Source organism: Schistocerca cancellata, chromosome 4 (assembly GCF_023864275.1).
Source record: "Schistocerca cancellata isolate TAMUIC-IGC-003103 chromosome 4, iqSchCanc2.1, whole genome shotgun sequence".
Classification (NCBI taxonomy): Eukaryota; Metazoa; Arthropoda; class Insecta; order Orthoptera; family Acrididae; genus Schistocerca; species Schistocerca cancellata.
Window position 1 is genome coordinate 704,918,645 of NC_064629.1, and position 27,888 is coordinate 704,946,532.

A 27,888-nucleotide genomic window follows, 5' to 3' on the forward strand; every position below is an offset into this window, starting at 1 on the left:
AATAAACTTGAGATCCCCTGTCGATAGCGGCCATTACTTCGTGCGAATAAGGAGCTAGCTGCGTTGCACAAGAACGATGTTTTCTGAAACCATGCTGATTACGTGTCAATAGATGGTTCCCTTCGAGGTGATTCACAATGTTCATATACAGTATATGCTCCAAAACCCTACTGCAAACCGATGTCAATGATATAGGTCTGTAGTTCGATGGATTAATCCTACTATCCTTCTTAAACACTGGTGCGACCTGGGGAAGTTCGCAATCTGTAGGTACAGATCTATCCTATCGGTGAGCGAGCGGTTGTATATGATTGCTAAGTAGGGAGCTATTGTATCAGCGTAATCTGAAAGGAACCTAATCTGTATACAATCTGGACCCGCATCAAGCGATTTGAGTTGCTTCGCAACCCCTAAGGTATCTACTTCTAAGAAACTCAAGCTAGCAGCTGTTCGTGTTTCAAATTCTGGAATATTCCATTAGTCTTCCCATATGGAGCGAATAGCATGCCGTCCATAACCTGACACTGCGATCGTGCTCATTCGTTCGCTAAATAGTTCAAAAGTTCGTCCTACCTTTGAGAGCTGGAATTATCGTATTAGAGATTCAAATGTTTAGTAGCTCTGCGGAGTAGCAAGCAAGTGTCATTCCTGTTGTTTGAGAGGCAAAAGGAAATAAAATGCAAGAATAAAGCTTTAACTGAGTTGGTTTATGTTGACGAGAACTCCTGGTACTGATGTAAACACTACCAGCATGAAATAACTACTTAATGGCATGGTCCAACTCCTCTTAGTGGGCCGGGACGTGTAAAAAAAATTCTTGAGCGTTTCCGTGCTGCGCAGATAACGTTTCATATTGCTTCGTAGTTTTTCAGGAAACGGCGCAGTAGCGTTGGTTATCTCTCCGTGAACAGCTTCCGCGTAGCAGATGCACAAATCCTAGGACAAAAGACACAAACTACGCATTACGCTCCAAATTGTTTCACTGCGGTTAGACCATCTAAATGTTACAGCTCCCAGTCAGTTTCGTCGTTAGTCATTCCTAACCCAGTTTGCCACCTACCGGAAGAATATTTCTTGCACAAATATTTTTACAATGGAGCAGTGTAAACAGGTATAAGAGGTACAAAACAGTTCAAAAAATTTGATTCTGTCAAATTACTGACTTAAGAATTTTTTTCCTGTTTCTACAGGAAGATAAATTGTTCCCCATAAACACCTTCACACGTGGAAAATCTGATTTTGTTCAGACTGACTTGATTAAAATGGTGACTGTAAATACGTCAAGAGCATGCTTGATGGTAAGCAGTAACGACTACGAAGTGTCGACAGCAGCTGTACTGCGGTGTCAATTGCGTGACTGACGGCGTATTACATTGTAATTTCGAAAGGCCAACGTTGTTTCAGGGGCTTTAGAACTCAAACAGGAATTTACGTCAGTTTCCAATCAGTCCTATTAAAATATTTCTGTGCAAAAGTTACAGGGTTATTACAAATGATTCAAGCGATTTCACAGCTCTACAATAACTTTATTATTTGAGATATTTTCACAATGCTTTGCACACACATACAAAAACTCAGTTTTTTTACGCATTCACAAATGTTCGATATGTGCCCCTTTAGTGATTCGGCAGACATCAAGCCGATAATAAAGTTCTTCCCACACTCGGTGCAGCATGTCCCCCATCAATGAGTTCGAAAGCATCGTTGATGCGAGCTCGCAGTTCTGGCACGTTTCTTGGTAGAGGAGGTTTAAACACTGAATCTTTCACATAACCCCACAGAAAGAAATCGCATGGGGTTAAGTCGGGAGAGCGTGGAGGCCACGACATGAATTGCTGATCATGATCTCCATCACGACCGATCCATCGGTTTTCCAATCTCCTGTTTAAGAAATGCCGAACATCATGATGGAAGTGCGGTGGAGCACCATCATGTTGAAAGATGAAGTCGGCGCTGTCGGTCTCCAGTTGTGGCATGAGCCAATTTTCCGCGGGCTACGCGTGAATCTTGCCCGCACGCGTTCAACCGTTTCTTCGCTCACTGCAGGCCGACCCGTTGATTTCCCCTTACAGAGGCATCCAGAAGCTTTAAACTGCGCATACCATCGCCGAATGGAGTTAGCAGTTGGTTGATCTTTGTTGAACTTCGTCCTGAAGTGTCGTTGCACTGTTGACTGACTGATGTGAGTGCATTTCAAGCACGACATACGCTTTCTCGGCTCCTGTCGCCATTTTGTCTCACTGCGCTCTCGAGCGCTCTGACGGCAGAAACCTGAAGTGCGGCTTCAGCCGAACAAAACTTTATGAGTTTTTCTACGTATCTGTAGTGTGTCGTGACCATATGTCAATGAATGGAGCTACAGTGAATTCATGAAATCGCTTCAATCATTTGTAATAGCCCTGTATGTATCTCTGAGAGAAGTTAGTCTGCTTCAGGTGTACTCGCTCTTAAAAACATTGTTTTTAGTCTGTTGTGATTTTGTGTAAAGCTTCACCATTGCCTATAATATCGTTCTTAACATAGTTCGTGTCAGTAACTTCGATTAGACACAAATGTTTCCGCTGCGACAGTGTGTCGTTTGGTCTTAAAGGTATTGTAACAACAGCGTATAGTTTTTCTCATTTGTTCCTGCGGGATGGGTAGAATTGAAAATGCAAACATTCCTAAGAGCTCTCCAGTCTAAAAATCTGAAACACTGGTCTTTACTTGTTAGTTTCCCCACCACAGCATCGTGACATAGTCAAAGGCGTCTACTAGTTTACTGGAAGACTTTCACATTATGCAGCGCTCTGTCTTTACGACGATTACTTGAATCCCAACACTGCTTTCAATCAGGGCCTTGAGTCAACGACGGTGGAACAAAAAATTACGGTGCATTCCTTGTCGCCGTCTACTTCCCTTATTCTGCTAAATTTGTGTGTAGTGGGGAGAACATGGTTTGAGCGACTCAGTTTCTGAGAAATTTGCGGAAATGTAAATGAAAATGCAGAAGCCAGTTTGTAGTTGTCATTTTGCCGTTGCCAACCTTCTCCACACCCTCTCCGCCTTGTTAAACTGGATAGATGTAAAAGTCCATAATTAATAGCACATCAGTGATCTCTCTTAATTTACACATTTGTCTAGTAAAACTTACTTTGTTCAGTGTAACTACATTGTTGTCAATACATCGCTGCAATAAACCAGGCAATGGAAATAATCTGCGTGAGTTACATCAGAAAACGCAATGAAGTTTCCTTCGAAGTATTGTTGCGAGAGAACATTTGTCGGTTTATTACCGCTTCTGTAGTTAAAAACAGCAGAGGCGAGGCAAAAACTTGTTTCTACGTTTAGTCTGTAGGTTACTGCTTACTTGAACTGATCTGCAAGGAAGGGAGATTGGCTGACAACTGACTTCAGTTCTCTGCTATGTAATGTAATGACAAACCAGTCGTCACAAGTGTGGATGTAATGAAGGCCTTCAACAGCTCTGCTTAAAAACTCGGCAGATAACTGTTATTGCATCAGAAACATTGCCACAGGTACTCGTAAAAATAAACTTAAAACTGTCAATAAGTGTGAAGAAATTAACAATCAGTAAGGAAAACTTCTTAAAAAGATTGCAGATGATTTAGAGACCATACACTGTTCCGAACCTCACTGGCTTTTCTAATTTCCTTATTCGCATTTTTCAGTGTTCGTGTGCGGGGGCGTACCTATGATGATGAGGAACTCCGCGCTCCTGAAGTGGGCGCAAAACAACAACAAACAAACTGTCAAGGAAGGTAAGGCTTATTATCTATACAAAGTAAGCTCACTCATTTGAGTCGCAATTGCCATGCCAAATTTGTCAATCTTCCAAACAAAATTTTCTCAAATAGGCTAACAAAACTAGCATAAAACATTACCGCTGCCAAATACATCACGGAGGATAATTATCGAATTTATGAATTTTTATTCTAGTTACACGGAAAAATTATTTCGTAAAGGAGCTTCCTCAGTAACAATTCTTTATAGATGCCGAAAGTTACAAAAATTCAAAGATTTTACACACAAATTACGTTAAGATTCATGAAAAAGGTTACATTGATCTTAAATGTTAAGTATAGTGCAGGTCATCTGGCTGGATGACTATCTAGTCAGTAGATGTAAACAAATTACAGGACTTTTGTTTGAGAGTAAATAAATTCAAAGATAATAGAGCGAAAATTAAATTCATTGGACTCAATCTACAGACTTCCGTTCAAGAATGCAAATATAACAAAACTGAGTTGATATCCTGTTTGGTCAGTGTTGTTGGAAGCACAGATGCTTCCTAGATAATAGAACCTAGTTTCCTTGAACACAGTATCTCCTAGTACCAGTGATACCTCCACTTCCCTTCCTGTTACAATCGTACTGGTCCATCTTGACTGATTCTCAGACCAGCATTTCGTGCCTCCTCCTATAATCACTTCAGTTGCTATTGCATCATCTTCTTCCTCTGCCTTAACGATAGAATCATCGGCGAAAGCATACACTTAGTCACCCACATTTACACACTTCCAAAGCGAGGTTTTAGGACCTTTCCATTATAAAGTTAAGGTGCCAAACAGAAAAACTAAATTTCCGCAGCCTTTCTCCACTGTAAAACAGACTTCCTTCATCCCTAACTTCATTGTTTCCTCAAGGGACATTCTGGGCATCCGGATAAGTTTCGAAGATTTTTCGTTTTTACTTACCCTTCACGTTTTTCTCTGAATACTGATAGGCTTCCATCAAATCGATGAATAGGCAGTAGATTTTCTTCACAAATTAAAACACCTATTCCTTGCCTGAGACTATACACTTGGTCTGTCGTTAACATAACTTCCCGAAATCCGGCCTGGTGCGCTTCAAGGGTTTCCTGTGTATGTGGAAATAGCCTTTAAGAATGTACACAAAGATCTTACATGTGCACTACGCAGTAATACAAGGTGTACGTAAAGTCTGGGAACACTTTCGATTTTTTATTGCACAAGAACCAAACATTATACAGATGTGACATTTTGAAGAGAAACCGTGAAAGTTTTAATGTATACGGCCACAGCGTAGTTTGGCAATGTGCCCATAGTCTGCGCTAGTCGCAAACTTACCGAGTTCAAGTTCGGAGCGAGCTTTCTGTTTAGATTAGTACTTGTTCCGTAGATCATGAATACGACACTTCGTAATTATGTGGAACGTGTCGGGTTAATAAAAGGTGTCTATACAAGATACAAGACACATTCTTTATTTTTCTTCATTTTTTGTTGGGGTAGGAGTTGCAATTAAGAAATTCTTTTAATTTCCTTTTAAATTTTACATGGCTATCTGTCAGACTTTCAATGCTATTAGGTAAGTGATCAGACTTACGTGGCAGCATAATTTACCCCCTTTCTGAGCCAGTTACATTCAACCTTGAATAGTGAAGATCATCCTTTCTCCTAGTATTGTAGCCATGTACACTATTGCCTTTGAATTCGTTCGGATTGTTAATAACAAATTTCATAAGTGAAAATATATTGTGAGGCTACAGTAAAGATCTCTAGCTCTTTAAGTGTTGGAGTTAGACAGAAACAAGTGTGCTACAGCTGTTCAGCGGATGTTTAGAACAAAGTACGGTAAGAGGCTACAAACGAGTGCCATTTACCACTGGCACAACAAATTCGTTAGGACGGGCTGCTTGCGTTCGGCAAAGAGAAGCGGACGTCCCAATGTGAGTGAAGTGAATGTGGAGCGCGTACGAGAGATGGGTATGGCAAGAATTAGTTTACCGTATTGACGTCTACCGGGTCACTCATGGTTCGCATATTGAATGTTCGTAAAAAAAAATTGTTTCTCTGCAAAATGCAATATTTGACATAAGTACAATGTTTAGTTCTTGTGCAATAGTCTACACAGACATTAATGTACAATGTAATCAGTGTGATTCCAACACTTGGATGTTTCTCATGCCTTCATTGTTAGGTTTATTACTGCATGTTGCCATTCATTGGCAATTTTTTCCTCCAAAACGACAGAATCAGTCCATGTAGTTGATTTCTATGCCCCTATCTTGTGTTCCAGCAGTTCCATTGGCATGGGGTAGGTTCGTGGGCAATAGACTATTCTGTAAGAGCACAAGAGGACGTGAACACCTTAACTTTGAAACCTTCCGAATTTATTGGTTATTCTTTGAATGCTATCAAATGTGATGTAGATGTGATAATCTGAAATACACGCCATTAAATCTTCCCCGCTGTGCTACATTGCTCCTCGGGACTCGGTGAAACGTCAAGGGAAGTTTTTGGTAGACAGTACTACCGGCATCGAATAATTTCCGCAAACGGTAGATGGTTTAAGAGTTGGTTGTTTCCTGTGCAGGAATCGGCTGTCCTGTACCGTGTAAATATGAAGTTAGTTGAACCTGTATGAAGCGCGAACAGAAAACTACCAGGAAAAGTTGGCCGCAAAGGAAGTAGAGCCTTCTAGGCAGATCCACTGTCAGAGAAAGTGACGAAATCAAAGTGACTACAAGGGAACATTTAAGAGTGTAAATCGGGTGGGTGCAACGTAAAATGTCTGATTTTCAGCCCGGAAGTTGAGTTAACTAATACATGAATTAGAGACCGGTAAATTTGCCCGAAAAAATAAAACACTAACTCCCTTATTTAAAAATTCGGAACTGAGAGTAGCGAAAGTTTAAACATTTAGTTCTTCTCATAAACTGTACTAAATTATGTACAAAACCACAAAATTCCCCTAAACAATTCGTGCTCTTCGGAAAAGCTGTTGTTCACAGCAGATAAGTTCTATTAATATGTTGGCAAACATAACTGTTAAACAGTAGATGATGTTAACTTTGCTCTCTTATCTGAATTCAAAAAATTGTGAACGCCCAGAATGTGTAGGAGCCGAAACTGTTCATGGAACTAGTTACCTCTTCTGCTAAAAGATTAATTTCTTCAAAACAGTCCTTCCATAAATTCATGTCGTCCTCTTCTACATATTTGTAGAAAATAATTCTTCGAAGTAAATATACTAAAAATTTGAGGATGGTCAAACTTCATGAGACTTCTTAGAGACAACAGTAAGAGGTGTAACGCTGCAACGTTGTTCAGGTTACAGCAAACCAGATAGTTCAAAAGAATGCTATACTCTAATAAATGCGCTGTGTAAGACAGGAGAAAAGTGGATTAAAACAATTTTTTTCAGTTTCTGGCGTTCTTCCGGACCGAAAGATTCTCCTTGAGGACTTAAGTTTCTTAGCTGCAAAATCCCAAAATGTAGTGACATTGCAGCTGTTCAAAATGTGGAAGTTCATGTGGTCAGTTGAACATGACTCAAATTGGAGTAATCCCAAGCCAATAGATCAAGCTAGTCGCAGTACCAAACATTAGAATGGTCTAAGCCTTTCACCGGCACCTGGTGTACTAATGACACACTGCATTAGTCTCAAATTCGGTCTGAGTTCAGCGATGGGTGAGTGTCCCCTGGCATCACCTACGCCACGTCAATATACAGAACGATTCCTCGATGTTACAAACTTTCAGGGATAGACACGAGCAAATGTAGAAATTAGAGGTAAAAGACCCCGGTACAGAAAGAAAGTTACAAGCGAAAATCCTTCTGTCCTTAAGACAGCTGCCAGCAGTCAGGAACAGTGGCTACATTCCTGCCAAATCACCCTGCAATATCACATAAGGAACGTCCAGCTTCTCGTAACTCCATCACACGATATCGTTCAGTGAGGTATTGATGTTTTCGTCACCTTACTCATTTGTGACTAACACTCACCTTGTCCAGTCTCAAAGGTAACTAACGCTGACCACCGTTACAGTGTATATGTAGAGCAAACATGAGCATACCAACTGTTTCGTCGAGATCTTTCCAGTTAGTGTATAAAGTGGTTCTCATACTTAACATGTATCACCTAATTAGTCAATGAGTTTCGTAAATTCGTAACTCAAAACGCCGTTTCGGACGTAGTATTAAGTAATTTATGCATTTAGACTTCTTCGCTCCGTTCCGCGTTCGGACTGAAGCAGTGCGGAATAACATTGACGACAGTTCACCTCAAGGGTGTGTTAATCTTCCGGACGCTGGGATACACGGCATTTCATCCACCGTGGGGCCCACTTGCATGTCCTTAAATGTAATTATTTCTACAGGCACTGCACCGCTACATACCTTAGATAACTTCCACAGGGCAATCTGAATGTGGCGCTCAGAAAGACTGGCTCCTGAAGTAAAGTTCTCTATTGGAACATGGCAGAAATGCATGTGACGGTTCTTACTTAATGGTCTCGAAACGTTGGATTTAAGTAATAACTGTCTCAAAAACCTGTTACCGAACTGTGAAGTTCATATCTTACTCCGTGTGAGACTTGGATCCCCATCGGGCACTCACTAGGTGGAAGAGAGTGAAATAACTCTTAAATGTCTGTAGTACCGGGGAAGTAAAATAACAAAGGCAGACCAAATAGTAACACATGACTAAACCCGTTAGTACCCGTTCCGGCATCTAGCGGTAGTACTCAGCGTCGGCTCACAATGTTGGTGAGATTGCTACAAATAGGATGAAAGGGGGAAAAAATTGCACCACCAAAGAGTTCTGAGTCACCAACGAAAGTTAGTTCGTGTTTTCACATCAGATGTCTTCAAATATTGCATCAGCAGAATATTAGTGGCGCTACCAGCCCTACTATCAGGATGTAAATGAAGTTTGCGTAAAATACACGACGTAAGGGTTGTGAGCGTTGGTTAGCTTGGCGAATGGACGTGGCGAGTTGGTTAATCAAGAACGCCTTTCAGGCGACAAAGACGCCATTATCGACACCTTACTGGGTTTGAACGAGATTGTGTAACAGCATTCTGAGAAGCTGTATGTTCCTTCTGCGATATTGCACAAAGACTTGGCAGGAATGTAGCCACTGTTCATAATTGCTGGCAGCTGTCGTCACGAGAATGTACAGTCGCAAGAAGACCGACTCCTAACGACTACTTCCCACTACTGACAAGGGAAAACCATAGTGTTAGTTGTATGGCTCTGGCGCATCGTACTGAATCTGCGGCAACTACTTCAACAGCAGTTCTCACCACTGTGAGACAAAGAACTACTACAAATTGGTTACTTCAGTGACACCTCAGGCGGACGTCTTGTAGCGTGCATTGCTCTGATGCCAAATCACTGCACCATTGCAAATCAGCCGCAGATGAAGTAGGTGGCCATACGGTCCCAGGAGTCTTCATGAAAGGACGGTCTTCCCTCCAAACTGTAAAATTTTGCCTTACCCCGGCTACACCATGGGAGGAACGTAGGGCTAAGTGGCAAGCGGAAAAACTCTCCACAATACCTGGTCTGTCAAAGGACTAATAGCGACTTCTCCTTGGGCACGAAGCCCTTGTTTTTTTGTGGAGGACTTGGAAGACAAGTTTGGGGTAGTGACAGCCATCTATAAAATTAAGTGGGTCAGTTGTGATCAAAATGAGGCGTGGGGGTGGAACCATAGTCACTGGCCGTGGACCCACCCCCAGGGGGCTCATAACTGTTCGGCGCGTTTGTGCTTGGCTACCACGGGGCCCCAGCCTTCGCAGTGTTTCTCTTCCGTGCTGCATGTCTATCCTCTATTTTCCTCCTCCATTGGGAACATGCCTGGGATGTTACCAGGAAGGTTCTGCTTTGTCACTGACGTAAGAACAGTATCGGCTTTGTTTTTCGCTCCCTTTTCCTTTCCTCGTTGCCTTCTCTCGTTCCTTGGCTTCGGCGTTTGAGGTTCCTCTTTCTTCTTCCTCCCTGTTTGCTCCTGAAGGCCGGCCCACGCGTCTGCCGCGTAACAAGTGACTGGGGTAACGCGTAATTCCCAGCCCTAGGTCGACAGGTAGGTTTCACACATATCCGCCTGGTACAAGCCAGGCCCTGATAGAGGTGATTGCTTGAGTTGCAACCTTACCAACTAGCCGATTGGTCACACTTCAGATGTTTGGGAGGTGTGAACAACCACCTAAGGCAGGTACGCCCCCTTGTGAAGGGATCCCCCCCGTTAAGAACAGCGCGCCATTGGAGATGCTGGCAATCACGAAAGGTTTTCTCGCAATGAGTCAATGTCCTCCCAATCAATGTCTACGAAGCGTAAACGTAATGAGGCTGATTAGAAACCCTTCCTGCTGGACCACAGTACCTCGTGGTCTCAGGTGTTGAAGAGTCAGGACTTCGCCACAGTAAATTAGTTTATTATTCAAAAGGTGTTGATGCAATTACTGGTCCTGTGAAGTCCTGCTCTTGTTTACGGAATGACACTTCGGTTTTGGAGACTGCATCTTATTCTCAAGCACAACTGCTTGCTGCTTCGCTGCTCCACGGCTACCCTGTACGTGTCCAGAGCCATAGAACTTCGAATTCTTCCCATGGTGTAATTTACACCAGGCTGCTCGGCGGTCTAACAGAGGCCGAAATCCCATTTTACCCCTCTGAACAGGGTTTCATTGGCGTCCATCGTGTAATAAAAAAAGGTAGATTCCCCGTTAGTGTACACCTGCATTCTTTTCCTCACCGTTGATAGTGATGCTGCCATCAAAGATCAAAGCAGGCTATGAAATTATCACAGTCCGGCCATACTCTGAACCCGATGTGCTGCTACCAGTGTCGTAGCTTCAACCACGCTAGAACGTGTTGTCGACACCCAGTCTAATGTGTAATCTGTTTTAGGGATGCACACGAGGGCAATTGTCTGCCACCTCCTCCCCGCTGTATCAACTGAAATGGCGGCCATAGCGCCTCCTCTCGGGATTGTCCCGTGTATCTTAAGTGGGCTGTCAAAAAGATATGGGTGAAGGATAAAGTGCCTTATCCCGTAGCTCGCAGGTTACTGGCTAGTCACAAACCTTGGGTTCTCCCATCTGGCACCTATAGTTCCGTTATTACCTTCACTCCATTCAGGACATGGCCATACTGGCATGCTATCTCAAATTCAGCTCTGAGGTTGTAAAATCCCTTCTCGGTCTGTACCAATCTCTTGTCCATTCGAAACTAGACTATGCGCACTTCGTTTATGCGTCTGCATGCCCATTCCTCTTATGCCGTCTGAACACTAGCCACGGTAATGGCATCCGTTTGGCCACAGGCGCCTTTTACAGGACAGTTGCTTCAGTATGCTGAAGCACCCCTGTCCTACCGCCATGACTTTAACAGCAAGTATACCTGCTGAGGAGAGTCTGCCATGTGTGGCCACATATCCTATGTCTTCTTCGATTCCTTTGATCGTCAGTATGGGCTCGTCCTTGTCTGTTACCTCCTGGAGTCCGCTTTCGGCACTTGCTTCGGTGGCTAAACTTCACACTACCTTCACCTTTCCTGGTGGGTGTGAACCTTTCACCACCTTTGCTTCGTGATGTGGGGCGGCGGGTGGAAATTATTTTGTTTATTAAATGTGGAATGTGGTGTAGAATAGATGCATTTCCGGGCCGATGCACCATATGTGGGGCGGCGGGAGGAATTATTGCTGTTATCTAAACGTAAAACGTAAAGTAGATGCATTTCCCTGCCGATTAACCATATGTGGGGCGGCGGGTAAAATTGTTATTTAAATGTTCCTATTATTTATGCTTTTGTTTTGCCGTTCTAAACACTGGCTCTCTAACTACAATTTTGGCAACCAGAAAGTGATTAGCAAAACGTGAAGCCTGTAATTAGAATTCTTAGTGCCCACTTCATCTGAGAAATACACTTACAGCTACAGCATATAGCTCTGAGGAATTAGGAGATTGTCTGGGATTCATAATCAAAAACGATCGTAAAAAAGTTCTGTATTCTGAAAGTCACAGAGGAAAAATAAAGAATCCACACAACCTGACTAACAAAGAAGTTTGTCTAATGCGCTGATGCAACTATAACTGTCCAAATTAAATGTTTAAATGAATGCTCACCATAATTTGATGATGTTCATCAAACGCCACGCTAAATAATGGTAGAATGCCTGTCCCGCGGCGGAACGTGAAAATAAGACATTCGCAATCTGAAGATAGATCATTAAAGTCATCCCAGAATTAACACTTCACTCGAAAATGATTTCATGGTTACGTGTATCCCGGGTAACTTAATACGGCATCCGAGGCTGTTTATAGCAATGATACCGACGCGACGCGACTCCCGACACAGACGGTGTGCTATTCAGCGTCTGGAGAGAACTGGGGCCTTGCTTCCTCGCGCAGCGTTCTTATATATAAAGGTGCGGACGGTTAAGGGAACGCCTGATCAAATAGGCTCTCCCAACTAGCACCACTTTGTCATTGAATAAATCATAGCTCCTTTTGCTGATGGCCGATGAAGCTCTCAATTTAAATGTGCATTCAGCACACAGGTAAGTAATCATAATAAAAGTCTGACGTGGCTAAGTAAAATATTTTGGGCGAGAGAATTTAATTATACTACACGCCGTAGACGAGCTCTGAACTTGCCCTTTGGAGATACGCTATCGCTATAGTTACATAGTTATTCAATTGAAACTTCTCACATCTTTGATTGTAGCGTATCTCCATTCTACTTAAATATAAACATCCTAGCCTTATTTATTAGCCTACTTAATCTATCTTGCTTCCTTAATTTTTAAGACAAAACCCAGAAAATATTGAATTTCAACTAAAATCTTAATTTGTGAGATCCAAAGTACTGTTTCTATTAAATTATTATGAAGAAGGAATTTAAATACAAATTTTTAAGTCTCTAGCTCTTTTCTGTTGCGCCAATGATTTTTACATAAAAAGTCCAAATTTTGAAAATGGTTAAAGTTATCGAACTGATATTCAACACACATTCAGTATTACTCCTGACATGCTAGAACCGTTTCAGGTTATTTACTTGATTTTTAAGGTATTGCGCAACATTTGACGTCAGCTAGTTACAGCGTACTGGCTGGCACACAACGGAAAGACTGATGTGAATTTATTACGGCGTGAGTAGGCTGCTTCCCTACAGTGAAGTGGCCAATGTTAACCTAGGCCTTCATTCTCTTCTTAAGGACACTACTCCAGCCTCGGTCTATCACCTTCAGTTTCACGACCTACGTCTGGGACTTAATGATAGTACCTTTGTCTACACTGATTACTATGTGAGGTTGGGTGTGCCTTCGTCATTGGCACCTGTGTCTTTGTGTCAGCACCCAACAAACTCCTCAGTGTTTATAGCAGAGCTCTTTGCCTTGTACCAGGCCACAGAGTACATATGGCAACATAGCCTTTTAAATTGAGGGGGTACCGAGTGAGTCTGAGCAGAGGACACAGTCTGTGCGTGCTGTACACTGCCCATCCCTTAGTGCAGCGGGTCCAGGAAAACTGTAAACTGCTCACTCTTGGTGGATCCAGTGTGATGTTTGTGGGTTCCTGATCACGTCAGTGTGGCAGGAAATGAGGCTGCTGACAAAGCTGCAGTCCTCCTACCTCAGCCAGCGAGTTCCTATATTACCTCCGACGATCCCTGTGTTGCTGTCTGTCAGGAGGTGCGTCCCTTTGGCATCGCCAATGGTCCTCCCTTCACAGGAACAACCTCTGGCTTACTAAGTCTCCTCTCGGCCCTCCCATCAGGTGGTGGTTTTTTAACTTGGCTTTGTATTGGACACTGTGTTTTTAGCCATCGTCATTTGCTAAATGGTACTACCCCCACAACTTTGTACACATTGTCCCAAAGTTTCAACTGTACGCCACTTCATAATGGAATGTCCGTTCTTTAATCTTTTATATCCCCATTTGGGTTTGCTGTCTGAGTTAAAGGCCATTTTAGCAAATGACGTGCAGGTTCTCGACCGTGTCTTACTTTTATCTTCTAAAGCACTATGGAAGGCCATTTAATTTTTAGTCTTGGACCTCCATATCTGTATGGTGTCTTTCCTTAGCCCTTTTTCCATGTGCCTTTTGTAGCTGTCTTCTGTTATATCAGTTGGGACTGACGTAGTCTTATTTAACTCTTCTCTGTATTCATGTTCCATAGTTTTGACTTGTGCGCTTATTACCCCAAGTTATTTTGGCGCCCTAAGGCAAAACAAACAACTGGCCATGGTAAAGACAATAATTTACTGGCACAACTTGTCCTTTGCCTCTTGAATACTGGTACCCCCACACACTTCAGTGTAGTGAACAGAACTTTCTTGGCCATTGGCTTTGTGTGGTAGTGACCACTTTCTGATCTTCCTGTCCCTCCCTCAGTGTCGCTCCACTGGATGCCTGCCCAGACTGGCTCTCAGCAGCGCTGACTGGGATGCTTTGTCCTCTGCATGGAGGTATCAATGAGGCACTTCAGAATAAAACTACAGCCATTTTTTTCAGCAGCTCATTCAGCAATCCCCTGCTCCTTGGGCCTGCCCACAGTGGAAGGCAGCACCATGGTGGTAGTCAGAAGTTGGACACGCCATGTGGGATTGTAGGTGAGCTCTCAATCATAAGTGACACCCATCGATGGAGCTCTTCATTGCCTTTAAATGGATATGTGCCTGAGTCCGTCACCTAATAAAGACAGAAGTGAGAATGCTAGGAATGGGTTTAAACTATTGGGTATGTGTGAGGGAGAGGTACATGGTCCATCTCCATGGGTACCAGACACTTGCAGGTATACCTGGTATTACCTTGAATGACACTGCCTGCACTGACCCAGACGCCATCAGTTTTGCTCTGCTCTACACTGTAGCCTCAGTGTCTCCTTTAGGACACAAAAGGCAGGCTGATAATTCTCAGTGGTTAGACCAAAAGAAATTCTTTTACTACACGCCACTTAAAGCCATATGATATCCTCTCAGTAGGTGGGAATTCGTAAGTATCCTAGCTCAAGGCCCTGATAAAGCCTCAGGGCCATACTGCATCCACGACCAAATGATAAAGTACATACTGGTGGATTGTCAGCGTCATATCCTTGCTACCTTTAACCACATTTGCAGCTAGGGCGAGTTCCCAGCACAATGGCGAGAAAGCTGGGTGAGCACCTGCTAGAGATACATACTGCCCAATAAGTCTCACCATTTTCTATGTTGCTTGAATGCGTGGTGAGCTGGAGGCTGTATTGGTTCCTCGAGTCTTGAGATCTTCTGGTTCTGTCCCAAGGTGGTTTTCGCCAGTGCTTTTCCACTATTGATAACCTCGTTCACCTGAAATCTGCAAACCGAACAGCTTTTGCCTGAAAGCACCTCATAGCTGTTTTTTCCGACCTGCAAAAGGCTTAAAACACGACATGACAACACCACATCCTTACTACCTTAGAAGAGTCTCACGTCGCTGATCGTCCAGTGCAAGCTGTCATGCGAAAGTCCCTCACACACACAAAGAAACACGCCATGAATTTCTGTTGGCATCGTACCATTCACCCACAACCAGAACCTTACCTCGACGGCAAACTGTTCAATGTGGTGGAGACTTACTGCGTTTTAGGACTGGTCTTGGACTCTGACAGATTCCCCATGTTTGTCAGCTTAAGCGCACGTGCTGGCTGCATCTTAATACACTTTGAAACGTACCCTTAGAAAAATTAAAAATGACTGTGCTTAAACTGACACACAATATTTTTAGTGCAGCGCAATCTTCCAATAATCCCTACAAAAGAATGGCCCTGACTAACAATAAACTATACCTTTCAACTTCACTTCCTGAGCAACACTAGCTGGGGTGCAGATTGCACTATCTTTCTGCAGCTTAATGAAGACGACACAATCCCACCTCGATCATGGGAGATACGCTTAAGGTAGAGCATAACCCTCAGCACTGTGGATACTGGATCCAATACACCACTGCAGGATTCCTAGATAAAAGGACGCAGCATGTCATTCTCAATGGAGAGAAGTCTTCCGAAGTAAGAGTGATTTCAGGTGTGCCGCAGGGGAGTGTCATAGGACCGTTCCTATTCACAATATACATAAATGACCTGGTGGATGACATCGGAAGTTCACTGAGGCTTTTTGCAGATGATGCTGTAGTATATCGAGAGGTTGTAACAATGGAAAATTGTACTGAAATGCAGGAGGATCTGCAGCGAATTGACGCATGGTGCAGGGAATGGTAATTGAATCTCAATGTAGACAAGTGTAATGTGCTGCGAATACACAGAAAGATAAAGGATCTATCATTTAGCTACAAAATAGGTCAGCAACTGGAAGCAGTTAATACCATAAATTATCTGGGAGTACGCATTAGGAGTGATTTAAAATGGAATGATCATATGATGTTGATCGTAGGTAAAGCATATGCCAGACTAGGATTCATTGGAAGAATCCTAAGGAAATGAATCCGAAAACAAAGGAAGTAGGTTACAGTAGGCTTGTTCGCCCACTGCTTGAATACTGCTCAGCAGTGTGGGATCCGTACCAGATAGGGTTGATAGAAGATACAGAGAAGATCCAACGGAGAGCAGCGCGCTTCGTTACAGGATCATTTAGTAATCGCGAAAGCGTTACGGAGATGATAGATAAACTCCAGTGGAAGACACTGCAGGAGAGACGCTCAGTAGCTCGGTACGGGCTTTTGTCAAAGTTTCGAGAACATACCTTCACCGAAGAGTCAAGCAGTACATTGCTCCCTCCTACGTATATCTCGCGAAGAGACCATGAGGATAAAATCAGAGATTAGAGCCCACACAGAGGCATACCGACAACCCTTCTTGCCACGAACAATACGAGACTGGAATAGAAGGGAGAACCGATAGAGGTACTCAAGGTACCCTCCGCCACACACCGTCAGGTGGCTTGCGGAGTATGGATGTAGATGTAGATTAGACTCTAGAGCCTTCCGAACTATCCCTGTGAACAGCCTACTCATGGAGGCTGGAGTCCCTCCACTGTACATCAGGCACTAACAACAGCGTGTCAATTAAGCTACCCACATTTGTAGCTCCCCTAAGTATCCAAACTACCGTCTTCTTTCCAAACACGGTAATCCATTTCTTGTAACAGTGATCCCGATCAGGGATTAGGATAGCAAATCCACATCTAGTCTATCCTCTATGAACTTCATTGGTTTCTCTGAACCCACTCCTGTACCCTTTTGTGGTGCATCCATTGGCCATATCGTCATATTGACCAATCAAAAGTTCTGAAACACTTAGTTCATCCTTAGGCCCTCTGCCACAAATTTTTCTCGATACATGGCATCTCCCAGGTTTCAGAAGTATATTAGACTTAAGCCTCGATGGTTGCTGGTCATATAGGCTTCGCTTAAACTCGTGGGGAACCTGCTGAGCTGCTCTCCTTGCCTGATAGCTGTAGTGTTTGCACTGTGGAGTTGGTATCCATCTCATGCTCTTGAGCATATCTGTTCCTGCACTGATGGATCCTTTATCTGCAGCGACTCCCTAAGCAGTTTGCAAGCGCTCGACCAGTGTTAACATCGCCATCCCTTGGTCATTGCTATCCAGGATACTCTGTATGATCTTAGTGTGGACACGGTAACCCATGTCTGGACTCCAGGGAATTAACTGATAGCTTGATCAAACAATCTACTAGTAAACTCTGTTGGAGATTGGTATTCCAGAAACAGACCACCTATCAGTATCACACTGTCAAGTTCTAGCTGCCTGAAATGGATTGGCTCACTATCAACTAAGTGATAAAGGGACTAAGAATCTTAAGTCCTACCGGCAGGCATCCCACAAAGACTGTCCTTTGCTGGCGCCAAATTGGCCGTACTTCCATGATTCATGGTCACCACCTCCATAGTGCGGATCTACCCCACTGTCATAGTGGCTCTACTTGATGGCTGTCCACGTTTCGCTAGACTGTCCCTACTTAGCCACCCTGCGACACTGTCTTAATTTCCCTCACCCGCTACTGCTGGTGTTAGACGGTGCCGCTTTGTGTGACGCAGTTTTACATTTGTGTAGTGGTCTTTTCCACTTCGTTTGAAGAAGGGCTGCTTAATCTTAATGGCCCATTGAGGGGTATGCAGAAAACTCGGTTGCTGCCTGTGCCCAGACAGGGCTGTGGCTGTTTGGACTTTGTGGTCCAGCCCTGTTCTCACCCTACCTGCTCTTTTACTCTCTCTCTCTCTCTCTCTCTCTCTCTCTCTCTCTCTCTCTCTCTCTCTCTCTCTCTCCTCCTCCTTCCCCCTCTAACGTTGTCTGTTAGAATTTTTTATCTTCGGTCTCTCTGTGCGGCTCTTGTCCTGTCTGTATTGCTAGTCTTTTTCAAGGCAGCCTAAGAGTACACCCTAAAGTATGTCTGGTAAGTGGTGAGGCTGCGGGATGTTACGTCGCCTTATTGTATTCTTTCAGGGGCTTTTGGCTGCGCCCTAGATGGGTCACCTTGCCTGCCTCTCTTCCTGTGTGTCACTTTTCTCCTTTTTGTGCCTTATCTCGACTTCGTTGACCTTTCGTAGACCTTAGGGTTTTCTTCCTCTGGGTTGTGCATGGTAGGCTGTATCTGATCTACTGTCGTGTGGACCTGTTTGTTAGAGGACAACGGAACTCATGACCTAGTAGTTGGGTCACTTTAACCGTTCAACCAACCAACCAACCAAACCACCGCCATTTGCGACTTCAGTGACAAGCGAGAGCTGATTGAAGGGCAGGATGGAGATAAGTTATGCTTTCTGATGAAATGTAGTTCTGTGTAGGCGCCAGTGATGGCCATATGTTAAGACGCAAGTTGCAGACATGTGCAACACGTCTGCATGGTAGGCGCACTGGACTTTTACACCTGGAGTTAGGATCTTGGGTGCGATTTCTCATGACAGAGGTTATCCCACGCTACCTGACAGCAAATTTTTCTATATAGGTACTATTTATATTTTGCTGCCGTTGTTCGGCTCTCGAGGAAATGTTTCCAAACAGGGCAACGCTCGCCGCATCGATGTTGTAACGCTACATGCTCTAAACTCTGTCTATATGTTGCCTTGGCCTGTTGAATCACCCGATCTGTCTCCAATCGAGTTCACATAGAACAGCACACAACGAAAACGTCGTTACTCACTACGTCATTGACCAATTGCAACAGGCGTGGAACTCCATCTAACAAACTGATATCCGGCTCCTGTAAAACACAATGCATACACATTTGCCTGCTTGCATTTAACAATGGCAGTTTCCAGTTATTAATATACTAGCATTTCGCATTTGCAGTGGCTTGTATCGTGCCTACAGTAGCAGGTCATCTTGCAATATTGTTACCTAGACAGATGTATCTCCAGAACTGAATTACCCAACATTTTTGTAGTTCTAATATGGTTTTATTATATTTCTGTTGATGTCAGCAAAGTCTTTAACATCAAAGATACAACCACCACCTTTAACTTCAGAACATAATGATGGAGCGGAAAAAATATCAACTACACCAGGCTCTGGTAAGCATACTGAACTCCGCTGGTCATTCGGTAGTGGAGACCAGGAACTTCATGAACAGTGGAGCTTCTCGAAACCTCTTCGTAAACACGGTATTGGGACTCGGCGGGCGCGCGCGCGCGCGCGCGCGCGCGCACACACTAGTAAAACTAGGCAACTTCATAGTTCATATACTTACTAGGAAAAATTTCACATCAGAATCTTCGGAATAAAATACAGGTTTCGCAGATGAAATCCACTCACACAGACAATTACAGGATGTACAGGGAAAAACCTGCTGTCAGGTGGCAAACATAGTGAAAAAGCCCAGCATTTTGAGTGTCCAGCCGTCACTCGCTACAAGAAAAAATTCAGGCCAATCCCAAGAAACACAGCAAAGCCCAGAACAAAATAAAGACCAGATGGAGAATACTCAAAGATAAACAGACGAAATTATTGAAGTAATTAATCAAAATAAAGTTGGTAAAACAATGCGAAGATAATTCAGAATGCAATGTGACAGGATCAACTTCCTAGGCAACATAAACGTACTGGAACGCAACATATTAGGTCGTCAAGTGTAGACTCCAGGCATGGAAGTAGTTCAGTAGTAACAGAACAGAACCATGGCAGTATTCCCAGTGTCAGGAAATAATCACTCTAAAGATCAATACTGAAAGGCATACGACAAAAGTACGCTAAATAATCGAATTTTCTCACTTTGAGAATAATGGAGCTACTTCTTTTACTTCGGAGAAACATTAGTCTAGATCGCTAAAATATTTTATTAAAGACAGCCGGTTTCGACAGGCTTTGTATCTTCCAGGGTTAAAGATCTTGTTTCAAACGTGTCGACTTTCCATTGGACCTGACGCCAAAGTGTCAAGTGAATAGATCTCGGCATATTATAAAAGGTTTGTCATAACTAAAAAAAAGCACTTTGTGCAAAAGTTGTATGCACATGGCCTTTTGCAAAAGGTGATTGGTTTCTCACTTATGACAAACCTTTTTTAATGTGCTGATTTTTATCCACATGACACCCTGGCGGGAGGTCCAGCGTAAAATGAACGTGTCACAACAAAAAAATTTAAAGACAGGAAAATGACAGAAAATTGAAAATTTCTTGTACTCAGATAAACTCAACGGCGAGAAGCCTAAAACAAAGATCACACCATTACAAAATATTAAACCGCCTGCAGTCAAAGGGGTAGAAGAGATAATAAAACTACTCAAGAGCCCCAGTAGGTAATTGTATTCCTTGATGTCTGGAAATTTACCAAAACATCGCAAAGAAAATTTGTAAAACTCACCAAAACATTTGTTACCTGGAAAACGCCAAAGGAATGGAAACGTGTGCTGATTCACCCACTCTGCTAAAAGGGCGACATGACAGACCATAAGAGGTATCTTACTGCGAGTTACTTCAAAAATTCTCGCAAGGGCATTACTAAAGACTAGACTCGTAAGTCAGATGAAAAAGTCACAAAAAAGGTTTGACTCCACAGATACACTCTTAGGCACACTAGAATAATATGGAATAAGAAAGAAAAACTGAGGGACTCGTGCAGCAAACTGACACCAAATACAAAATAAAATTTAAGGGAGAAATCTCAGAATCATTAGATAAGTGTATGGTCAGATCCTCACACCTTTTTTATGGTCCTCTACATATTTACTGGTGGAGGAAAAAGTAAGAGGTTCACTGAACACGTGCAAGCAAGGCATACAATACCTGGAATTCATAGACGGCCAGGCAGTACTCAGCAACGATAAACCACCACAACAAGCAGTGGAATAATTACGTGAAGTCTCTGAAACTGCATTTCATATGAGAACACGCAGTACAAGGAAAGAGAGAGACTACACAAGTCGTGAACACAAAACACGGGAAGGTTAAGAGCGGATAAATGAAAGTATTCAAGGGAACATACACAAATCGGAGGATCAAACAAGGCATGCAATGAAACTTCCTGGCAGATTGAAACTGTGTGCCGTACCGAGACTCTAATTCGGGACCTTCGCCTTTCGCGGGCAAGTGCTCTACCAACTGAGCTACCCAAGCACGACTCACGCCCCGTCCTCACAGCTTTACTTCTGCCAGGAGACGAGATACTGGCAGAAGTAAAGGTGTGAGGACGGGGCGTGAGTCGTGCTTGGGTAGGTCAGTTGGTAGAGCACTTGCCCGCGAAAGGCGAAGGTCCCGAATTAGTCTCTGTCCGGCATACAGTTTCAATCTGCCAGGAAGTTTCATATCGGCGCACATTCCGCTGCAAAGTGAAAATCTCATTATCAAGGCATGCAATATCGAACAGAAACTTCAGACAGCGTATAAACTGACATGTACACACTACAATACATTTCAATGTAGGCCAGACCAAAGCACAACAATATGTTGCTCCACCAAAGTACTCGACATATCAAGAACGACAACAAAGTATTAGTTAACATAAACAGAAAAGAGATAACATAAAACCCACAAATTTTTTGGAGCAGTATACAGACGGTATATGGATGAAGACCAACTGAAGATAAAAATGAACAGGTTTCAAGAAACTAGCCGGAATCAGAAGGGCAACGATAAATGAGACAAATTCAGAAACAAAATTGTGAATAAGAAATGTGGCATAAAAGGAATTAGTTGTTCCTCGAAAAGAGGCTTAACACGCATTTCCAAAAATGCACAGCGGATATTATTCTGAGTCTCGTTCGCGTCTGATGTCTACACATGCACGATTGCGAAAATGGTAGTTCCGCCACTCCTAGCATGTCACTTTCAAACAGTAGCCTAATCGTAGACTAGTCATTGCTCTCTGGAACGTACTTTCCTAATCAAGAATTATCGAGTAATACTTACCATGTAAAAGAAACGATTGCGTTACTGAGCAAACAATCTTGACTGTATTCTGAAACTCGTATTACAAACATCGCGCGTTGTAAGGACAGGTCATGCAAGTAAACATATTGTCAACATATCCGGCCTTGGGCAATGAGACACTCAAAAGAATACTGTTCTCAGACTGATGTCTCACAGTATAATAGTTTCTTTAATAATCAGTAGCTGCTGTGTGTTCTGTGCAGCTTGATGGTCGCGTGGTTAGGCCGCATCCATTCTCCAGCTGATATATATATATATACTGCGTGGTGGCTCTTTACCCACAAACAACTTTACGAAACAGTTAATAAAACTGTCTCTCCCAGTTGCAACAGTAACACAATCACAGAGCAGAAGTCTTCACAACATCGACCTAGCTTGATCACCTTACAGGGCAAATAAAAAGCCGCATATACGGCCCCTATAGTCGGGCCGTTAAATGCATGGCACGGTTTTTGTGGGTAATAACTCGCTCCCATCCCGAGCTTTATTTCAGTAAGTGATGGAAGTGGTTAGCCTGTATAACTTCGTTCATAAATTTACACAGCTCATAAGAGAGGCAGTTGGAACTTCGCCAAAATTCAACTCTAGTTCCTCAGTGACAACATTCGCAAATTGAATGCACAGATTTGTCTAACCTTACTCAACTATGTGTGGCTAATGAAATAAATTACAGGACGTTAAACCCTAAACTTCCTTTCACTTTAGGTGGGCGGTGTAAAGACAATTCTGTACAAATTGTCAACCTACAGTGTTTTTTAGCGTGCATTTACTAATAAGAGACGGATATATCAGACTTGGCATTCCTGGCACGGCCGTTCACGGATATAAAAGTCGCTGGCAGTCAACAATTTAACAACCTTTGTGTGGGCTGAAAATGTTCAGTATAACGTACCACTACTTACTAGACACATAGCTTTGTCTTGGCGGTTAGGAGGTCTCTATCAGTGAAAACATCCTAAATCTTGGAAAGTGAACGGTAAAGATTTTAGCAGGTATTGTTAATACAAACTGTAAAACGTCGCCAGTGTTAGAGTAATGGCGGGGGAAGGAAGGGAGGAAGGAAACGAGGCTTCCCCTCCACACCCATCTGTCAAAATGGCCCACTTTGATGCGCTTCGCCTCCACCCCTTGTGGACTGATCAAATACGTTGCTTGTACCAACAGAGCATTTAAACTTGCCAGATGTTCTGCTTATTGTCTTGTTCATTTTACCTGGTAAATAAATTTCACGATTGAGAAAATAAACATTTAATTATGAACATTAAGAAATAAATAGTAGCCATGTACATAGAACTAAGTGTTCGCAGGCTAAAGATAAATTATAAAATACTTACGCAGTCAAGTGACAGTGAGTTTCTTAGGCCACTTCAGTTTCTCGTAGATTTAAACTGAGATTTATCGGATGATGGATGTTAACTGTAAAAATGTCAAACTACTGGCGACGATATTTAAATGCCTGATTCTTAACATTACTTATAGCCCGTGTAAAAGTCCGAACGTAGTATTGTTAAACTTTAAGTTCAGGTTTACAGACTTCATATTTAACAGTGCTGCTGTAAAATAAAAATTAAAAATTGTAAAACAGAAAAATTAGCTCTCCATTTAAAAATAAACGTTTCAACAAATTGAGCCTAGAGTACACAGGTCGGCTGCGAAGTTGCTCTGGCAGTAAAATAGTGTGATCCTTAACACATAAGCAGAATGTCCGTCGCGTCTAAATATCTATCAACCCCTGTTTCTCCAGGCGTAAGATGACAGCTGTGCACGTCTGGAATCCTGGCGCGGATATTAAAAGTAGACTGCGCTCTGCCCCATAAGCGCCGGCAATCCTTCTTACTTTAAACAGCTTAATGTTCATGAGCCTTAATTTGTGACAGCGTCACCTCTCATAGTTCCTAAATATAGGAAACACATTCTCTATTGTAGTGGTAATGTGTTGATGTTAATTCTCTTAGTGTAAAATATTTGCACTGTTCTAGAAAATTGCATTTTAACGCAGTTTCGGAACGTCGCGACACTTTACATAATTCAATAAATTTGAGTCTTTCGTGAGCCAAACTGGTACATGTATTTGAGAGACTATTTGTGTATAGTTTCGTATCGCGAAACAAATCACTGCAGTAATTTCGGCTATAGTGTATTTTCAAGACGCTCTTAGTTCCCCGTGACTATTTACAGCAAGAAACTTCACGGTATATTGAAGGGGAATTGTGATGCAATTCACACGCAATGGAAATACTTCAGCCTGGTTGCTAGAAACAGGGCACGTTTTACAGACAGTTGCAGTACAGACAAGGATTAATGATAATGACTAAGTCGTCACAGCGACGGTTACTGACGTTAATAAAACTTTGTTAAAGTTTTTATTCTGGAAAAAGCAGATCAGAAATTACTAAATTTTGACCATTTGTCAAAATACGGTGCTAGTAAGATGTACATAAAGAAATTATGTACAAAGTTTTAACTGACTGTAAGTCGCTCTGTCAAGAAGTAAACACAATAGTGACTTAAGGATAGGAAACCCCTCTTGGTTTAATAACAAAATTGGGAAAAAATTGAGCAGACTGGCAAACTGTTTAAAAAAGTCTAAGAACATCTCCCGGTCATCGCAGCATTCGTCTACAAAAATACTGATGCGCTGAGCTTGCAACTTCCACCATCAAACGTAAACGAAAGATGTTGCAGAGCCGAGAAGACTGATAAGACTTGATCGAAGCGGAACGTGAATAATTCGGAAATCTGCTCAAACCCACAAGTATTTGTCCCGACGTATTCAAAGCACTTTCAAATGCTAAACTTCTTGTATAAAGCGGGACGTACCTAACGCAGAGTCAGGACGCAAATTTTGAGACTTAATCAATACATTGTACAACGTGGGAAAGAGTAATTAGTGTAAATTAGTTACTCACGACTCTACAAAGACATACAGCCATGACAACGCTCTTAAAGGGCGCAAAACCAAGGATGAGGTCGGCGCAGCGTGGAACTGCGAGTGTAAAGACAAACCTGCACCGTTCCGTGCAACAACGAACAAGTTAAGCTTAGTGTCGGCACATCGAAAGAAATGGTTCGTGAGCGATGTTTGTCGGTATCTCTCGTTGTCCATTATTGACGTACGCGGGCGAACAGTAGAACATTGTTGAGCACTTTAGAACACTCCGCTGCAATCTATGCATTGAAAGGTCTAGGGCAAGCGTTGCTGTCTCTGCATCACGGGATACCGGGTTCGTTTCCCGGCCGGGTTGGCGATTCTCTCTCCACTGGGACTGGGTGTTAGTGTTGTCCTCATCATTTCATCATCATTCGTGACAGTGGCTCAATTGACCACTCTAAAAAAATTGGACTGTAAAAAAATTGGGAGTTCCTACGGGCGCTGAAGACCGCGCAGTTGAGCGCCCCACAAACCAAACATATGCATTGAAAGAGGTAGGTGTCATGTTAAACAGTGTTTAACCCTGCAGGGTTGATCATTCCAAAGAAAAACACGACCTGCATTATTTTCTGCCAGTTTGTTGACTAATAGCACTTGGTGATGACATGTCGAACAAAAAGTACGTGTCGCTAACAATTAAAGAAAAGATTAAGGTAATAAAGGCTGGTGAGACGCTCTGTGCGCGGAGTAAGGTCGCGTTTAAATTGCGTTTGAACACAAATTAAATTCCGGAAAATAAGGATAAGACACAAGATGAATGGATGAAAGGGAACGGGTACGTAAAAATAAAGGCGAAAAAGACGGGAAATGAAGAAATGAACGCAATAGTGTCGGGATGGTTCGTAAGTGCGTGGGACAAAAACATAAATTTGTTTGGTCGCAAATTGCAGACTTCAGCTCCGAAAGTCACCAGAACTTGGACATGCGGAGTTTAAGGCATTCCTAGGATGACTGGACAGTTTCAAAGCTACGCACAACATCGTGTGGAATGAAGGGTCTGGGGAAGCTATCGATGTGCAGGGTAGTGAAGCAACAGAACGGAAGAAAATACTGCACAGCCTAACTTCGAATTCTGACCAGAAAGACGTGTTCAGTTCCGATGAAACTGGAGTGTTCTATCGCGCACTGCCTTCAAAGTCTCAAGCAACTACAGGTGAAGAGTCCACCAGCCGAAGTGTCCATAGACACTCAATGTGCTCCTGTGTGGAAGCACGTTAAGCGCGAAATGGAAAAGCAACTTGTAATTAGAAAGGCGACAAAACCGCGTTGTTTCAAGAAAACGTAGTCAGTAAGCTTCTAGTCACATGTCGAAGCAATAAAGACATGGGCAGTGAGTGGTTTTATGGAAGAATAGCTGTGCTCATTCACTACAAAAATGAAAAAGAAATCGCAAAGTTCTTTTCCAAGAAAATGCAACCTGCCACGAGAAAGTAAAGTTAGCAAACGAGAATGAGCTTTTTTCCTGCCACTTTCAACCAGCCTCACAGCCCATGGACAAAGAGGTTATTTACACATTGAATTCCCATTATAGGAAATTATTGCAGTCTCTTATTCTTAGTGTTGGAGCCGAAAGTGCATTTTCTCTTGCATGGTCAGTTGCTGTCCTGGATGCAATAAATTGCTTTGGCTTCGCTATAAGGGAAATACAGCCAGAAATCATTAACAAATGCATCAACAAAAAGTGGTTTCAACGTAAAGAAGTTTCTGTGACCATCGAAGCTCAAGAAAATGCAGCAATCATTCCTGAATTAAAATCAAACATTTCATGTTGTGCACTGACTGCATTCGAAGTGATGACTTTGTCAACTCAATCAACTTCTGCTCCTGCAACAGATTTAATAGAAATTCGCAACACAAATGATAATCAGGAAGAAGCAAAGGAATAGGAGAAAAACGTCAGTCAGAATTAATAAGCGTGAAGCTATTGCATACATAACCTGTTAGGCAATTTTCAGCGCGCACAATTACTCGGAAGCTGTCGAAACTGTTATAGATTGCAAAACTATATTTTCAACACGAAATTCAAAGAAGTTTCGCCCTTCATATGTATCGATAAAAGGAAATAAACGTGGGATAATATGTAAACACAACAGTAAACTAATTTAGAGTGAAAATACGCAATAGTTTTCATCAGTTTGTGTAATAGTCTAGTGTTACATTGCACACTATGCAGTAAATAAGCATGTAATGAGTTAGAGAGAACGTACGTAAATACGTGCATAATTAAAAGTTCATACTTTTGCGTCAGATGCCTGATGAATTTTACGTAGCCTAGTGAGTTCTGTGTATTCCGGAAACTTGTCCAATTTGGAAAATTGGTCTCAGGCGGTTCAGTTTTGAGCAAGTTTTGCTGAACCACGTCAAATTGCCGAGTGACTAGAAGGCTTCAGTCACTGGCCGACCAGTCTGGTGTGGCATTATCACAGCGAAAGAAAGCTCACGTTACAAATTTAATCTTTTAAAAAAAGATTAAAGCAGGAGCAGGTGTACCAGCGTTAGACCATTGCAGACTGCCGTACGGAGGTCATAGAAATAGACATACATAACGCTCAAAAGTAACTGAAGAGTTCAAAAGAAATTCGCAAGGTCTGAATGGAGTCCTAATTTAGTTTTCCGGAGAGCACTCCACGGCATTGGCTCTTTACTTACGGGGCATTGACGAAAATATGAACACCGCGAAAAACCCATGCCTGAACATAAATCCACCCCCCCCCCCCCTGGCCAGGGACAGCCCATTATTCCTTCTCTGGCTGTATTTCCTTCACCCTCCTATCCTTGCTCCTTCCCCTTTGCCCCCTCTTTCCCCCTCTCGGTGTTCTGATTTATATCGACCTGGCTATCCACCTG

General features: G+C 42.8%; 1 protein-coding gene across 3 annotated transcripts in view; it reads left to right on the forward strand.

Annotated features, from left to right (window-relative positions):
* LOC126183669 (PTB domain-containing engulfment adapter protein 1-like) overlaps positions 1-27,888 on the forward strand; it is a 141,203-nt gene that overhangs the window by 65,178 nt on the left and 48,137 nt on the right. For all 3 annotated transcript variants that reach the window (XM_049925822.1, XM_049925821.1, XM_049925823.1), the window contains exon 2: positions 3,672-3,761. In XM_049925822.1, coding sequence (XP_049781779.1) covers positions 3,695-3,761 — 67 coding nt within the window. In that variant the 5' untranslated portion in view covers positions 3,672-3,694. The remainder of the gene's footprint in view (positions 1-3,671; positions 3,762-27,888) is intronic.